Raw genomic sequence first — 18,562 nt, 5'->3', positions numbered from 1 at the left:
GTTGTAGGAAATAGAACAAGTCATAGCTGATATTTAGATATCTACAGGTTGTAGGAAATAGAACAAGTCATAACTGATGTTTAGATATCTACAGGTTGTAGGAAATAGAACAAGTCATAGCTGATATTTAGATATCTACAGGTTGTAGGAAATAGAACAAGTCATAGCTGATATTTAGATATCTACAGGTTGTAGGAAATAGAACAAGTCATAGCTGATATTTAGATGTCTACAGGTTGTAGGAAATAGAACAAGTCATAACTGATACTTAGATATCTACAGGTTGTAGGAAATAGAACAAGTCATAACTGATACTTAGATGTCTACATGTTGTAGGAAATAGAACAAGTCATAACTGATACTTAGATATCTACAGGTTGTAGGAAATAGAACAAGTCATAACTGATATTTAGATGTCTACAGGTTGTAGGAAATAGAACAAGTCATAGCTGATATTTAGATATCTACAGGTTGTAGGAAATAGAACAAGTCATAACTGATACTTAGATATCTACAGGTTGTAGGAAATAGAACAAGTCATAGCTGATACTTACATGTCTACAGGTTGAAGGAAATAGAAATATTTTGAAAACCAAAGAGTTGCCTTGTGAAAGTTTAAGGAAAATACTAATGATTTCGACTCAAATTACGAGTCTTGTAGAAGCAATTCAATGTAAATAAGCGTTACTGTGATGTAGACAGATAATGAAATAAATCGTGTGTTCTCTGTTCATATGTGTTCATATGTGTTCTCTGTTCATAAACAAACATCGTATATCTGTGTTTTATCTCGTTTTATTACTTAATTATAGCTAAAAATCTTATAATATATGACCTGCACAGGTTATAACACACAATCAATGCAAATATTTTTATTAGCTTTGAGCTTTCGATCTGTCTTGTGGACCATCCCTATCAGAATTAGAAATTCCATAATTACAGCAGCAGAGCTGACCACTAGATGGCAGTATGATATCAGCTAATTGTAGATGCTAGTAGTTTGCTGCCTCCATTTCTGTTGATCTTGGGATTGTAGCGTCAGATGTTGATAGCCTCCCAGAACTTCCTCTTGAAATCATATGGGGATGTATCAATAATTGAAACAGAGTCAAAGTCAATGTTATATCTGTAGCTATGGGAATGTTCAGCTTAGGCCAATGTTACCGTTTTGTACCTCACAGATTTACAATGTTCAGCTTAGACCTATGTTACTGTTTTGTACCTCACAGATTTACAATGTTCAGCTTAGACCTATGCTACCATTTTGTACCTCACAGATTTACAATGTTCAGCTTAGACCTATGTTACCGTTTTGTACCTCACAGATTTACAATGTTCAGCTTAGACCTATGCTACCGTTTTGTACCTCACAGATTTACAATGTTCAGCTTAGACCTATGCTACCGTTTTGTACCTCACAGATTTACAATGTTCAGCTTAGACCTATGTTACCGTTTTGTACCTCACAGATTTACAATGTTCAGCTTAGACCTATGCTACCGTTTTGTACCTCACAGATTTACAATGTTCAGCTTAGACCGATGCTACCGTTTTGTACCTCACAGATTTACAATGTTCAGCTTAGACCTATGTTACCGTTTTGTACCTCACAGATTTACAATGTTCAGCTTAGACCTATGCTACCGTTTTGTACCTCACAGATTTACAATGTTCAGCTTAGACCAATGTTACCGTTTTGTACCTCACAGATTTACAATGTTCAGCTTAGACCTATGTTACCGTTTTGTACCTCACAGATTTACAATGTTCAGCTTAGACCTATGTTACCGTTTTGTACCTCACAGATTTACAATGTTCAGCTTAGACCGATGTTACTGTTTTGTACCTCACAGATTTACAATGTTTAGCTTAGCCTGATGTTACTGTTTTGTACCTCACAGATTTACAATGTTCAGCTTAGACCTATGTTACCATTTTGTACCTCACAGATTTACAATGTTCAGCTTAGACCGATGTTACCGTTTTGTACCTCACAGATTTACAATGTTCAGCTTAGACCTATGTTACCGTTTTGTACCTCACAGATTTACAATGTTCAGCTTACATCTATGTTACCGTTTTGTACCTCACAGATTTACAATGTTCAGCTTAGACCTATGTTACCGTTTTATACCTCACAGATTTACAATGTTCAGCTTAGACCGATGTTACCGTTTTGTACCTCACAGATTTACAATGTTCAGCTTAGACCGATGTTACCGTTTTGTACCTCACAGATTTACAATGTTTAGCTTAGCCTGATGTTACCGTTTTGTACCTCACAGATTTACAATGTTCAGCTTAGACCGATGTTACCGTTTTGTACCTCACAGATTTACAATGTTTAGCTTAGACCTATGTTACCGTTTTGTACCTCACAGATTTACAATGTTTAGCTTAGACCGATGTTACCGTTTTGTACCTCACAGATTTACAATGTTCAGCTTAGACCGATGTTACCGTTTTGTACCTCACAGATTTACAATGTTCAGCTTAGACCGATGTTACCGTTTTGTACCTCACAGATTTACAATGTTCAGCTTAGACCTATGTTACCGTTTTGTACCTCACAGATTTACAATGTTCAGCTTAGACCTATGTTACCGTTTTGTACCTCACAGATTTACAATGTTCAGCTTAGACCGATGTTACCGTTTTGTACCTCACAGATTTACAATGTTCAGCTTAGATCGATGTTACCGTTTTGTACCTCACAGATTTACAATGTTTAGCTTAGACTGATGTTACCGTTTTGTACCTCACAGATTTACAATGTTCAGCTTACACCTATGTTACCGTTTTGTACCTCACAGATTTACAATGTTCAGCTTACACCTATGTTACCGTTTTGTACCTCACAGATTTACAATGTTCAGCTTAGACTGATGTTACCGTTTTGTACCTCACAGATTTACAATGTTCAGCTTACACCTATGTTACCGTTTTGTACCTCACAGATTTACAATGTTTAGCTTAGACCTATGTTACCGTTTTGTACCTCACAGATTTACAATGTTTAGCTTAGACCGATGTTACCGTTTGTACCTCACAGATTTACAATGTTCAGCTTAGACCTATGTTACCGTTTTGTACCTCACAGATTTACAATGTTCAGCTTAGACCTATGCTACCGTTTTGTACCTCACAGATTTACAATGTTCCTAGTGCTCAGATGTAACTATATGATTTCTCATTCTGAACAGGATCGTCAACCAAGACAGATCAAAAGTTCAATCCTGAAAACTTTGAACTGCTTGTGTGTTATATATAACCTTTGTCATTTGATCTACCAAGCTAATGAATATTTATCATAGTAATATATTCATAGATATAATGTTTTTGTTTTATCAACAGTGCTAGCTCTCCTAGCTAACAATCCATTCCCTGAAAAACCACCAAAGTACATAAGAGCACAATTATACCATTATCATTTCACAAAAGTAGGCAAAAATGTAACACTTAGGTAAGTAAGAACTACATATATGTGTCATCTAGTGTACAACAGGCTGTCACAAGTATAATAAAACAGTTTTTATTGTTTTCAGATAGCAACATTTGGGATACTGGCCAGACAGTTGTACCCTACCTAGACTTGAAAACGACTATCGCTATATATATACACTAGTTTTCTGCTATCCTAACTGACATTTTTAGCACAACTGAAATGATAAGGTTCAGTAGTGATATAGGCATGGTGCAGTGTTGGTCTGTCTGTCTGTGTGTGTGTGTGTGTGTGTGTGTGTGTGTGTGTGTGTGTGTGTGTGTGTGTGTGTGTGTGTGTGTGTGTGTGTGTGTGTGTGTGTGTGTGTGTGTGTGTGTGTGTGGATGACCAATTGGCTTTGTTGTTTGGTGGGGACATTACTTTTGGTGTCTAGTTTGAAAATTGTTCAAGTGAAAAGCTAAGTCACTGATATTAATGGTTACATTGTTACCCATAGAGCTAAGTCACTGACATTAATGGTTACATTGTCACCCATAGAGCTAAGTCACTGATATAAATGGTTACATTGTTATCCATACAGCTAAGTCACTGACATTAATGGTTACATTGTTACCCATAGAGCTAAGTCACTGATATTAATGGTTACATTGTTACCCATAGAGCTAAGTCACTGATATTAATGGTTACATTGTTACCCATAGAGCTAAGACAATAGTGACGTAACTGTGAAGACGTATGCATGCGTCGCTCCTGCAAAATACTAGTGTTTAGACTGTTCTTACACGTTTTTTGCAACTGATTTCACTCCAAACTACAAGTATGAAGTGCCAAGACTGTGGGAAGAGAAATGCTAGACTGTGTCAAGGTGATCTCCACCTCTGTCAAAGATGTAACAATATTCGTTTTCCAGTACCAAGTCAAGCCATTGACAAGATGGCCGAACTAGACACTGGCAATGACGATCGAGAGGCGAGTAACAAAGTGGAAAACTCCAAACTAGATGGCATCCAAGCTACACTTCTCAACCTTACTACCAAAGTTGATAAACTCGTTGACATGGAAGGCACACTGCAAGACCTACAGCAGTCTGTAACTTATGTGAGTAATTCTTTTGACGAATTTACACGACAGCTCCAGAGCCTCAAAAATGAAAACAAAGGATTGAAAGAACAGCTCGCGAAGACAACACACAAACTTAACGATCTGCAACAGTATACCCGCAGAAACAACTTAGAATTGTCGGGATTACCTGAAGAAGAAGATGAAGATACTGATGACATCGTGGTAAGAGTAGCTGCAGCTGCAGGGGTGAACATTTCACCAGAAGATATAGACATATCGCACCGTCTACCACGCAGAACAAATCGTCAGGGTCAACAACAACCTGCAACCATTATCGTTAAGTTCGTCCGACGTACCGTCCGCAACAAACTATACAACTCAAAGAAACATCTTAAAGACAAAACCGCCCGTAACATCGGATACACAAATAACAACCGTTTATACATCAATGAAAACTTAACCCCGACAAATAAACATCTATTCTATGAGGCAAACCAACTACGCAACACCAAGCAGTGGAAGTTCATCTGGACCTACAACGGCAAGATCTATACAAGGAAGAATAATGGTGACCCAGCTATCTGTATAACAACAACCCAAGATCTTAGCCGAATTGTCTGAATAATATAACATTTATGCAGTGAACTTGTACATATTTATGGAACTGAACTCAGATTCTTTGCCAGACAAAACAAAATGTTCATTTTACTCTACAGACCAGTTCAATGAAGGTACTTGTACATCTTACTCCCAAAACTCGTTTTCTTTTTTACATTTGAATATCAGATCGTTAGCTAAACACTACGATGATCTAGTATCTCTCTTAGATATCTTAGATTGTAATTTTCATTTTCTTGGTTTGTCAGAAACGTGGTTAAATCACAATTCAGATCCTTCTTTTTATAACTTGCCATTGTATCAACTCATTACTTCTAACCGGGAAATTGCAAGGGGTGGGGGAGTAGCACTTTACGTTCACAATTCTCTATCTTTTACCCGTATTGACAACATCAGCATTATGCACTGTGAATCGATCTTTGTAGAAACTGTCATTAATAACAAAGCAATCATAGTAGGTGTCAATTACAGAAAACCCAACACACCACATCTTGAATTCCTCCATAGTCTTGAATCGTGTCTTGACCAGCTGTCTGCTTCAGGTAAATCCTGCATAATTCTTGGTGATGTGAACATTGATACTTCCACTGACAGCGCACCTGCTATCCAGTACAATACACTTCTAAATTCCTATAATTTCTACCAGATCATCAATACCGCCACCCGTATCACCGACAACACCAGTACAATCATTGATCACTGCCTTACAAATATCACTAACTATTTTATCAACTGTGGTACACTTCAGTCCGACATCACAGATCACTATCCCATCTTTTGTATTATCAATCACATCAAACATATACTGAAACCAGCAAACTCAGCCCAAATACTTAACTTTAAAAATTATAACCCTGACACTTTCTTATCCGACTTGAATGCTACATCTTGGCAACCTGTCTATGACTGCACAGACCCAAATATTGCCTACGAAGCCTTTTACAACATATTTTATAACATCGTATCAAATCACGTTCATACCAAAACCGCCCGCCATTCCAATAGTATCCGCAAACCCTGGCTCTCAAACGGCCTACTTAAATCAGTACGTACAAAACATAGGTTGTTCACAAAAATGAAAAACAATCCCCACAATGTTAATTATAAACTTAAGTACAAAAAATATAGAAATATTCTAACAAAACTCCTCAAGTCGGTAAAGAAACGTTATTACTTCAATAAATTTCGATGGGCCCAAGGTAATATTAACAAGACGTGGCAGGTGATCAACGAAGTACTGAACAAATCGACTAACAAACTCTACCCACGCAAACTGATCTCAACGACGCCCAACAATGGTCCTCTGACAGAAAGTTCTGATATAGCGAACGAATTTAACGACTTTTTCACAAGCATTGGTCCAAGCCTTGCGTCAAATATTACTTCAGCCACCAAATTCACACAATATCTCGACGGTAACTATCTCAACTCTTTCTTCTTCCACCCTGTTTCTGAACAAGATGTTTTAAATGAAATCAAAACTTTAGACCCACGTAAAGCTGTTGGATACGACAATATTCACCCAAGACTTGTCACACATGCTGCACATATCATCGCTCGTCCTCTTGCACACATCATCAACTGTTCACTGAGCCAAGGAATAGTCCCAAATTCTTTAAAAATAGCCAAAATAATGCCAATTTATAAAAAAGGTGCAGCTGACAACGTCAGCAACTATAGACCAATCTCAATTCTCCCTACATTTAGTAAAATTATAGAGTCACTTGTAAATAAACAGTTTATCAATTATCTTGAAACTAAACATATTCTTTTAGATACACAATTTGGATTCCGAAAAAAATATAACACAAAATTGGCCCTTGCAGACCTGGTCTCTGATATTAGTGAACAACTAGACAATGGATTCATCACCTTCGGCATTTTCATTGACCTAAAGAAAGCATTTGATACCATAAACCACGACATTTTAATTCATAAATTAGAACATTATGGCATAAGAGGCATTCCACTACATTGGTTTAAAAACTACCTCACAAACCGACAGCAATACGTTACCATTGACAATATATCATCCCCCTATAAACACATTCAATGTGGCGTCCCACAAGGATCGATTCTTGGCCCCATTCTCTTCTTAATATATATCAACGACATAGCAAATTCTACCAACTCCTTCCAGTTTCGACTTTTCGCAGATGACACTAACTTATTCAAATCTATTGAAGGAAACGAGATTAATCTTACCCACATAAATGTAGATTTTCAGAAGGTGTGTGATTGGTGTGGAGCGAACAAACTAACGGTCAATGTTGAAAAAACAAATTACATGGTCATCAAAACACCCCGTAAACCTGTGAACATAGAGGGTAGTTTGGGAATAGATGGAAATGAATTGATCAACGTCTCCTCGACAACGTATCTTGGAGTTTCTCTTGACATCAATTTTAACTGGAAGTCCCACATCCAAAAAGTTGTCAAATCTATTGCCCCAAAGATCGGACTTATCTCACTACTCCGACACTTTATTCCGAAATCTATTCTTCTGTTATTGTACAACTCCCTAATTCTTCCACATATAAGCTACTGTGTCGAAATCTGGGGGAATACTTACACTTCTTTCTTGGAACCAATATATTTACTACAAAAGAAATTTACACGTCTTATCACTTTCTCTGACTTTCGTGCACACACTGACTCTTTATTCAAACAGCTACATATTTTACCAATTCATAAACTTTGTTCATTTCACACCTGCCTCTTTACTTTTGATTTGTTACACAATCACTTTGCCCATGATGTAAACCGCTATTTGGATACATTTTCACATTCCTATTCTACTCGTTCCGCTACACATCGCAATTTCTACGTACCCAAAGTTAACCTAACACAAAGTAAACACAGTATAAGATATGCAGCCACTCATCACTGGAATTTATTACCAAGACACATTAAAGACATCACTGATAGGAACAGATTCAAATCAATTTTAAAGGCTCACCTGAGTAATTCATAGAAAACATATGACATGTATTTTTTTTTCTTTTATTAGTATAAATTTTATTTAAATTATTGAGACATGTAAATATTTTGTAAAATTATTGTTTCGTATTTGTAGATATCCCTTTCTTTTCTTAGTTTTTGTTGCCCAGTTACACACTTGTATTTTTTTTCTTCTATATTTATTTTGTCAGGGTCACAGACTAGACTAGTTCAGATCGAACTATTTCTGTGGCCCTCACCAGATACATTATCCAATCAACCTCCTTTTTGAAATGTACATAGAAATGTTATCCTGTTTTATATCTGGTGAATAAACAATTCAATTCAATTCAATTCAATTCAATTCAATTCAATTCAATTCAATTCAATTCAATTCAATTCAATTCAATTCAATTCAATTCAAGTCACTGATATTAATGGCTGCAATGTTACCCATAGAGCTAAGTCACTGACATTAATGGTTACATTGTTACCCATAGAGCTAAGTCACTGACATTAATGGTTGCATTGTCACCCATAGAGCTAAGTCACTGATATTAATGGTTACATTGTTACCCATAGAGCTAAGTCACTGATATTAATGGTTACATTGTCACCCATAGAGCTAAGTCACTGATATTAATGGTTACATTGTTATCCGTAGAGCTAAGTCTCTGACATTAATGGTTACATTGTTACCCATAGAGCTAAGTCACTGATATTAATGGTTACATTGTCACCCATAGAGCTAAGTCACTGATATTAATGGTTACATTGTCACCCATAGAGCTAAGTCACTGATATTAATGGTTACATTGTCACCCATAGAGCTAAGTCACTGATATTAATGGTTACATTGTCACCCATAGAGCTAAGTCACTGATATTAATGGTTACATTGTCACCCATAGAGCTAAGTCACTGATATTAATGGTTACATTGTTACCCATAGAGCTAAGTCACTGATATTAATGGTTACATTGTCACCCATAGAGCTAAGTCACTGATATTAATGGTTGCATTGTCACCCATAGAGCTAAGTCAATGATATTAATGGTTGCATTGTCACCTATAGAGCTAAGTCACTGACATTAATGGTTACATTGTCACCCATAGAGCTAAGTCACTGACATTAATGGTTGCATTGTCACCCATAGAGCTAAGTCACTGATATTAATGGTTACATTGTTACCCATAGAGCTAAGTCACTGATATTAATGGTTACATTGTTACCCATAGAGCTAAGTCAATGATATTAATGGTTACATTGTTACCCATAGAGCTAAGTCAATGATATTAATGGTTACATTGTCACCCACAGTACATTACCAAAGAATTGGTGGAGAAGGAAGTGGGTAAGGGAATACATGCCAACTCTGACTGTACAGGAAGAAAGTTTTATTAACTATCTGAAGTCACAAGGAATCATAGAGGTAATACACCACTCTTAATCGCAATGTACTTTATATACTAGATGAAAAAGTTGAACTCACAGAGGGTTCTTTGCTGTTAAGTGATGAAGTCATATACAGCTTAAAGGTCAATTATTCAATCCCGGGTTTACATACTAGTGTTATAAACGATAAGGATTAGATAATATTCCTTTGTTCAGGACTAATGGTTTCTATACCAGGTCCTCTGTCAAAGATTACTTTGTCACATGTTAAACTTGCAATAGCTGCAACTCAGATAACAAAAATTCATCAAGTAACAAAATATACCTGGTACATCTCTAAGAATTGGTCAGTTATTTATAAAAAGACATTGTATCTGTTATTTTTAATTAGTTGTCAATATTATCCTTAGGTAGTGTAGTGGCAAGCTTGGTGTTGAATCTGTCGCTACGTTCAAACTGCACTAGTTTGTAACTGTAGTATCATTTTTTTGATCAAACAATTACAATCTATTCACTGAAAAGTGTTAAAATACCAATTATTAGTCATTTGACATATTAATCAGGGGTTGATCTTGTCCATAAACATTACATTAATAGGTTTAAATTGTGATCACTGATTATTGGGTACAGATTAACAGATTGAATTTACCTATCTTTTAAGCTATAGGTGATTCAATACTGTTCAGGATGTATGATATTATTAGTAACTTAAAGATATTGTATCTAACAAAAACATTTTCAAAACACTGTTCAGTTGCAGCTAGTTCAACTTTAGGAGGTCTTCCAATACATACATGTATACCCAGATGATTGTTTGTAGTTAAACACATTGATTTGCATTATGATCTTTATGTAAGCTTTGTTCATAAATTTCACTGCATTTTGCACTAAGAATTACTAATAGTTCCCCAAAGCCTTCACCAGGTATCCACCATGGCTTCATCTGTGTTTTCTGAAATCACAACACATTTATCCCAAATTCTCAGAAGTTGGTAACGTCACCCACTTTGGTTCACTGAAGGATTGTGTAGACACTGATGAAGCCATGATGGATACCCAGTGATGAAGCCATGATGGATACCAAGTGATGAAGCCATGATGGATACCCAGTGACAAAGCCATGATGGATACCAAGTGACAAAGCCATGATAGATACCCAGTGATGAAGCCATGATGGATACCCAGTGACAAAGCCATGATGGATACCCAGTGACGAAGCCATGATGGATACCCAGTGACAAAGCCATGATAGATACCAAGTGATGAAGCCATGATAGATACCAAGTGATGAAGCCATGATAGATACCCAGTGATGAAGCCATGATGGATACCCAGTGATGAAGCCATGATGGATACCCAATGATGAAGCCATGATAGATACCCAGTGATGAAGCCATGATGGATACCCAGTGATGAAGCCATGATAGATACCAAGTGATGAAGCCATGATGGATACCCAGTGATGAAGCCATGATGGATACCAAGTGATGAAGCCATGATGGATACCCAGTGACAAAGCCATGATAGATACCCAATGATGAAGCCATGATGGATACCCAGTGATGAAGCCGTGATGGATACCCAGTGACAAAGCCATGATGGATACCAAGTGATGAAGCCATGATGGATACCCAGTGATGAAGCCATGATGGATACCAAGTGACAAAGCCATGATGGATACCAAGTGATGAAGCCATGATGGATACCCAGTGATGAAGCCATGATGGATACCAAGTGACAAAGCCATGATGGATACCAAGTGACAAAGCCATGATGGATACCCAGTGATGAAGCCATGATGGATACCCAGTGATGAAGCCATGATGGATACCAAGTGACAAAGCCATGATGGATACCAAGTGACAAAGCCATGATGGATACCAAGTGACAAAGCCATGATAGATACCAAGTGATGAAGCCATGATGGATACCCAGTGAAGTCATGATGGATACCCAGTGATGAAGCCATGATGGATACCAAGTGATGAAGCCATGATGGATACCAAGTGATGAAGCCATGATAGATACCCAGTGATGAAGCCATGATGGATACCCAGTGACAAAGCCATGATGGATACCCAGTGACGAAGCCATGATGGATACCCAGTGACAAAGCCATGATATATACCAAGTGATGAAGCCATGATAGATACCCAGTGATGAAGCCGTGATGGATACCCAGTGAAGTCATGATGGATACCAAGTGATGAAGCCATGATGGATATCCAGTGATGAAGCCATGATGGATACCCAGTGACAAAGCCATGATGGATATCCAGTGATGAAGCCATGATGGATACCAAGTGACAAAGCCATGATGGATATCCAGTGATGAAGCCATGATGGATACCCAGTGACAAAGCCATGATGGATACCAAGTGATGAAGCCATGATGGATACCCAGTGATGAAGCCATGATGGATACCAAGTGACAAAGCCATGATGGATACCCAGTGATGAAGCCATGATAGATACCAAGTGATGAAGCCATGATGGATACCAAGTGATGAAGCCATGATGGATACCCAGTGACAAAGCCATGATGGATACCCAGTGACGAAGCCATGATGGATACCCAGTGACAAAGCCATGATAGATACCAAGTGATGAAGCCATGATAGATACCCAGTGATGAAGCCATGATGGATACCCAATGATGAAGCCATGATGGATATCCAGTGATGAAGCCATGATGGATACCCAATGATGAAGCCATGATGGATACCCAGTGATGAAGCCATGATGGATACCCAGTGACAAAGCCATGATAGATACCCAGTGATGAAGCCATGATGGATACCCAGTGATGAAGCCATGATGGATACCAAGTGATGAAGCCATGATGGATACCAAGTGATGAAGCCATGATGGATACCCAGTGAAGTCATGATGGATACCAAGTGATGAAGCCATGATAGATACCAAGTGATGAAGCCATGATGGATACCCAGTGATGAAGCCATGATGGATACCAAGTGATGAAGCCATGATGGATACCCAGTGAAGTCATGATGGATACCAAGTGATGAAGCCATGATGGATACCCAGTGAAGTCATGATGGATACCCAGTGAAGCCATGATGGATACCAAGTGATGAAGCCATGATGGATACCAAGTGATGAAGCCATGATGGATACCCAGTGAAGCCATGATGGATACCAAGTGATGAAGCCATGATGGATACCCAGTGAAGTCATGATGGATACCAAGTGATGAAGCCATGATGGATACCAAGTGATGAAGCCATGATGGATACCAAGTGATGAAGCCATGATGGATACCCAGTGATGAAGCCATGATGGATACCCAGTGAAGTCATGATGGATACCCAGTGATGAAGCCATGATAGATACCAAGTGATGAAGCCATGATGGATACCAAGTGATGAAGCCATGATGGATACCCAGTGAAGTCATGATGGATACCAAGTGATGAAGCCATGATGGATACCCAGTGATGAAGCCATGATGGATACCAAGTGATGAAGCCATGATGGATACCCAGTGATGAAGCCATGATGGATACCAAGTGATGAAGCCATGATGGATACCAAGTGATGAAGCCATGATGGATACCCAGTGATGAAGCCATGATGGATACCCAGTGATGAAGCCATGATGGATACCCAGTGAAGTCATGATGGATACCAAGTGATGAAGCCATGATGGATACCAAGCGATGAAGCCATGATAGATACCCAGTGATGAAGCCATGATGGATACCCAGTGATGAAGCCATGATGGATACCCAGTGATGAAGCCATGATGGATACCAAGTGATGAAGCCATGATGGATACCCAGTGATGAAGCCATGATGGATACCAAGTGATGAAGCCATGATGGATACCAAGTGATGAAGCCATGATGGATACCCAGTGATGAAGCCATGATGGATACCCAGTGAAGTCATGATGGATACCAAGTGATGAAGCCATGATGGATACCAAGTGATGAAGCCATGATAGATACCAAGTGATGAAGCCATGATGGATACCAAGTGATGAAGCCATGATGGATACCCAGTGATGAAGCCATGATGGATACCAAGTGATGAAGCCATGATGGATACCCAGTGAAGTCATGATGGATACCAAGTGATGAAGCCATGATGGATACCCAGTGATGAAGCCATGATGGATACCAAGTGATGAAGCCATGATGGATACCCAGTGAAGTCATGATAGATACCCAGTGATGAAGCCATGATGGATACCCAGTGATGAAGCCATGATAGATACCCAGTGAAGTCATGATGGATACCAAGTGATGAAGCCATGATGGATACCCAGTGATGAAGCCATGATAGATACCAAGTGATGAAGCCATGATGGATACCAAGTGATGAAGCCATGATGGATACCAAGTGATGAAGCCATGATAGATACCAAGTGATGAAGCCATGATGGATACCCAGTGAAGTCATGATGGATACCCAGTGATGAAGCCATGATGGATACCAAGTGATGAAGCCATGATAGATACCCAGTGATGAAGCCATGATGGATACCCAGTGAAGTCATGATGGATACCCAGTGATGAAGCCATGATGGATACCAAGTGATGAAGCCATGATGGATACCAAGTGATGAAGCCATGATGGATACCAAGTGATGAAGCCATGATGGATACCAAGTGATGAAGCCATGATAGATACCCAGTGATGAAGCCATGATAGATACCCAGTGATGAAGCCATGATGGATACCAAGTGATGAAGCCATGATGGATACCAAGTGATGAAGCCATGATAGATACCCAGTGATGAAGCCATGATGGATACCAAGTGATGAAGCCATGATGGATACCAAGTGATGAAGCCATGATGGATACCAAGTGATGAAGCCATGATGGATACCAAGTGATGAAGCCATGATGGATACCAAGTGATGAAGCCATGATAGATACCCAGTGATGAAGCCATGATGGATACCAAGTGATGAAGCCATGATGGATACCAAGTGATGAAGCCATGATGGATACCAAGTGATGAAGCCATGATGGATACCAAGTGATGAAGCCATGATGGATACCAAGTGATGAAGCCATGATAGATACCAAGTGATGAAGCCATGATGGATACCCAGTGATGAAGCCATGATGGATACCCAGTGATGAAGCCATGATAGATACCAAGTGATGAAGCCATGATGGATACCCAGTGATGAAGCCATGATAGATACCAAGTGACAAAGCCATGATGGATACCCAGTGACAAAGCCATGATGGATACCCAGTGACATCTTTGTTGCTACTAGTATTTATTGATGCAAAATAAAGTTAAATCTATTACATAGACAACGTTTGCACAGATGTTAGTTTTCATCATACTATGTAAACTGCTATTATCCCAAGTTCCAACCACCAAGTTGAGATTGGTTTATTTGGTTTACACCAGAGTTTACTTGGGGAAGTGTCTTTTTATATATCATTTACAGTTTTATTTGAGCTAAGTTTTTCATTGCTGTGTACTGAGTGCTACTTGTATGTAAATTGTACTATTGCTATTAGCATATCATAATACATAAAGTTTTCAATCAATTTTATTGATATTACAGGAAAAAGCAAAGAAGAAGAAGAAGAAAAATGAAGATTTAGTAAACAATTTTCTTAAAAAATGTGTAAAAGCCGTACGAGAGTTTGTTGGTGAGATGGAAGGTTTTAAGTTTGTTATGTCATTGTTTACCACTGGCTTGTTTATAAACATAGTGGGGTATTTATTGAAGAAACCACACAAGACGGATGATGGATGATGAATGATGAAGGTAGTAGCAAATACACAATATAATTTGACATGTACTTGTAATCTGATAAAGAACAAAATTATATTTGCCTTATTTGAAGCCCAAGTCATGCTATAACTAAAATGATTTTTTGTGGTTATGAATCTTTAGGCTGTATCCATGGCTATGAACCTCTAGGCTGTATCCATGGCTACAAATCTCTAGGCTGTATCCATGGCTACGAACCTCTAGGCTATTCATTGCTACGAACCTCTAGGCTGTATCCATGGCTACGAACCTCTAGGCTGTATCCATGGCTACGAACCTCTAAGTTGTATCCATGGCTACAAATCTCTAGGCTGTATCCATGGCTACGAACCTCTAGGCTATTCATAGCTATGAACCTCTAAGTTGTATCCATGGCTACAAATCTCTAGGCTGTATCCATGACTATGAATCTCTAAGTTGTATCCATGGCTACGAATCTCTAGGCTGTATCCATGGCTACGGCTCTGTAAGCTATTCATGGCAAAGACATTTATTAGGGAATAATGGATGTGATATAAATATCAATCTATCAATTTTACTGTTTTAAAACATTTATAATTTTACTTTAAGAATTTGGGGGGTTTTTTCTTGGCAAAAAAATATGGTTTATTTTTTCTGACAAAGAAATCTTGTCAAAGTCTTCAACATGGTAGTTTTCTCATTGTTATTCTGTTAAAGTGGCCATATGGATGAAGAGTGGCTATTTTTTTTATCGTGACTTTCTACTTGCAAAGTCAATTGAAATAAAATTGACCAAGTCTGTTTGTAACTCAGTACAGTGCAAAAATAATTCAAAGTTCTTATTCAGATTGATTAATCTTTATGCATCTCTTTAGGAATGCTGGGATAAAGGTCACACAGAGGTCATGGCAGCAGAATAACTTTCTTTTTATCACCATGACATTGTTGATGTGAAATATTGTGATGTTACCTGTTAGTTTACTTTCAAAGTATAAACAATTAGAAATATTCATCCAAGTAAAACCCATTCTACTAAACTGGTACTTGTAAAACCTCTAACTCACCCAATAGGTTTTAACTATTACTAGTAGGACTGTTGCACTGCCTCTTGATCATGTGACCATCTTTGAAATGTAAGGTCACCTGACTAAAGTTTAGAGTTCAATCATTGTGAGACACTTGCCATTGCACTGTACAATATTTTACCCACAACTCTTTCTGATTTGTACTGTTGGACGTCATCTCCCTGAAGTCAGACAAATTTCACCAGTGTACACGGTTTTGTAAAAACATTCTTGACATTTACAAAGCATAGAATTGACACTGATGAGTTTCTGAATACAAATGAGATTCTGAATACAAATGAGATTCTGAATACCCATGAGATTCTGAATACAAATGAGTTTCTGAATACCCATGAGATTCTGGATACCCATCAGATTCTGAATACAAATGAGATTCTGAATACCCATGAGATTCTGGATACCCATGAGATTCTGAATACCCATGAGATTCTGAATACCCATGAGATTCTGAATACAAATGAGATTCTGAATACCCATGAGATTCTGGATACCCATGAGATTCTGAATACCCATGAGATTCTGAATACCCATGAGATTCTGAATACAAATGAGATTCTGAATACCCATGAGATTCTGGATACCCATGAGATTCTGAATACCCATGAGATTCTGAATACCCATGAGATTCTGAATACAAATGAGATTCTGAATACCCATGAGATTCTGAATACAAATGAGATTCTGAATACCCATGAGTTTCTGGATACCCATGAGATTCTGGATACAAATGAGATTCTGAATACCCATCAGTTTCTGAATACCCATGAGATTCTGAATACCCATCAGATTCTGGATACAAATGAGATTCTGAATACCCATGAGTTTCTGGATACCCATGAGATTCTGGATACCCATGAGTTTCTGAATACCCATGAGATTCTGAATACCCATGAGTTTCTGAATACCCATGAGATTCTGAATACCCATGAGATTCTGAATACCCATGAGATTCTGAATACCCATGAGATTCTGAATACCCATGAGATTCTGAATACCCATCAGATTCTGGATACCCATGAGTTTCTGGATACCCATGAGATTCTGAATACAAATGAGATTCTGAATACCCATGAGATTCTGGATACCCATGAGATTCTGGATACAAATGAGATTCTGAATACCCATGAGATTCTGAATACAAATGAGATTCTGAATACAAATGAGATTCTGGATACCCATGAGATTCTGGATACCCATGAGATTCTGAATACCCATGTTCATCTGTTCTCAAAATAATGATTTATTGTAGAAGGAGATAGCAATTTTAGTAATTTGTCAACAGATTTTCTTGAAAGACATGCAGAATATTTGTAACAAAACAAAGGACAATATATGCACATGTTATGATTTTGCCAAAGATACAGATTATACTAAACAGGTATAACAAAAGAAATTTACTTATTAATACTCTTCATACAAACTGACCACCAAAGTTAGGGATATGTTGACATTGAAAAGTATTTTATTTAGAGTAAATGTTTAATTTGGTTGGTAGTACATTTTTGTACATTATTTTTTAGGATTTTATTTTTAGCACAATTGAACTGAGGATCAGTAGTGCTATAGTGATCGGCCGGCGTCTGTCTGTCTGTCTGTCTGTCTGTCTGTCTATCAGTGTGTGTGGAAACAACTTAAAGTCAAAAACCGCTGAACCGATTGCCATGATATTTGGTGGGTCCATTACCTTGGGTGTCTAGTTGGGAAATTGTTCAAATCAAAGTGATCGCATCACAGGTGTGTGATTTGGGTCAAAAAATGTGATTTTTGGTAAAAAAAAAAAAAATTAAACTCCGAAACTACTAGGCAGATTGGTGTGAAATTTGGTGGGAACATTCTTAAGGGGGTGTAAAGTAAAATTTGTTCATGGCATGATGATTCCATCAGTAATATGCAAATTAGGGCTAAAAATGTGTCTTTTTGGTTAAAAATCTGTAATTCCAAAACTACTGAGCAGATTGGGCTGAAATTTATTTTTTGGTCAAAAACGTATATCTCAAAAAGTACTTGGTCAATGAGTCTGAAACCTAGCAAGATGTTTCTGAAAGTGTTATTCTGCAGATTATCTTCAAAACATTTTGACAAAATTGGCCCTAGCAACCATGACCACGCCCTTTAGCAACAACTAAATGGCAGTATATTTTGGTCAAATAACAACATCATCTGATAGGCAAGTGAATAAACATTCAAAAAATGTATGCAAATACTCTAGCAACCATGACCACGCCCATAGCAACAGCCAAACGGTGGTGTATTTCGCAAAGATAACAAGTGTTTAATAGACAATTGATTAA

The 18,562-nt window shown here is 37.9% G+C and overlaps 1 protein-coding gene across 1 annotated transcript in view; it reads left to right on the top strand.

Moving 5' to 3' along the window:
- LOC144448500 (lipase maturation factor 2-like) overlaps positions 1–15,622 on the top strand; it is a 72,591-nt gene extending 56,969 nt beyond the window's left edge. Inside the window, exons 12-14 of the mRNA XM_078138762.1 lie at positions 3,355–3,463; positions 9,383–9,494; positions 15,013–15,622. Coding sequence (XP_077994888.1) covers positions 3,355–3,463; positions 9,383–9,494; positions 15,013–15,207 — 416 coding nt within the window. The 3' untranslated portion in view covers positions 15,208–15,622. The remainder of the gene's footprint in view (positions 1–3,354; positions 3,464–9,382; positions 9,495–15,012) is intronic.
- The last annotated feature ends 2,940 nt before the right edge of the window (positions 15,623–18,562 follow it).

This window comes from Glandiceps talaboti, chromosome 17 (assembly GCF_964340395.1).
Source record: "Glandiceps talaboti chromosome 17, keGlaTala1.1, whole genome shotgun sequence".
Taxonomy (NCBI): domain Eukaryota; kingdom Metazoa; phylum Hemichordata; class Enteropneusta; family Spengelidae; genus Glandiceps; species Glandiceps talaboti.
The sequence above is the reverse complement of the archived record's forward strand: the minus strand, read 5'-3'. Positions and strand labels throughout refer to the sequence as shown.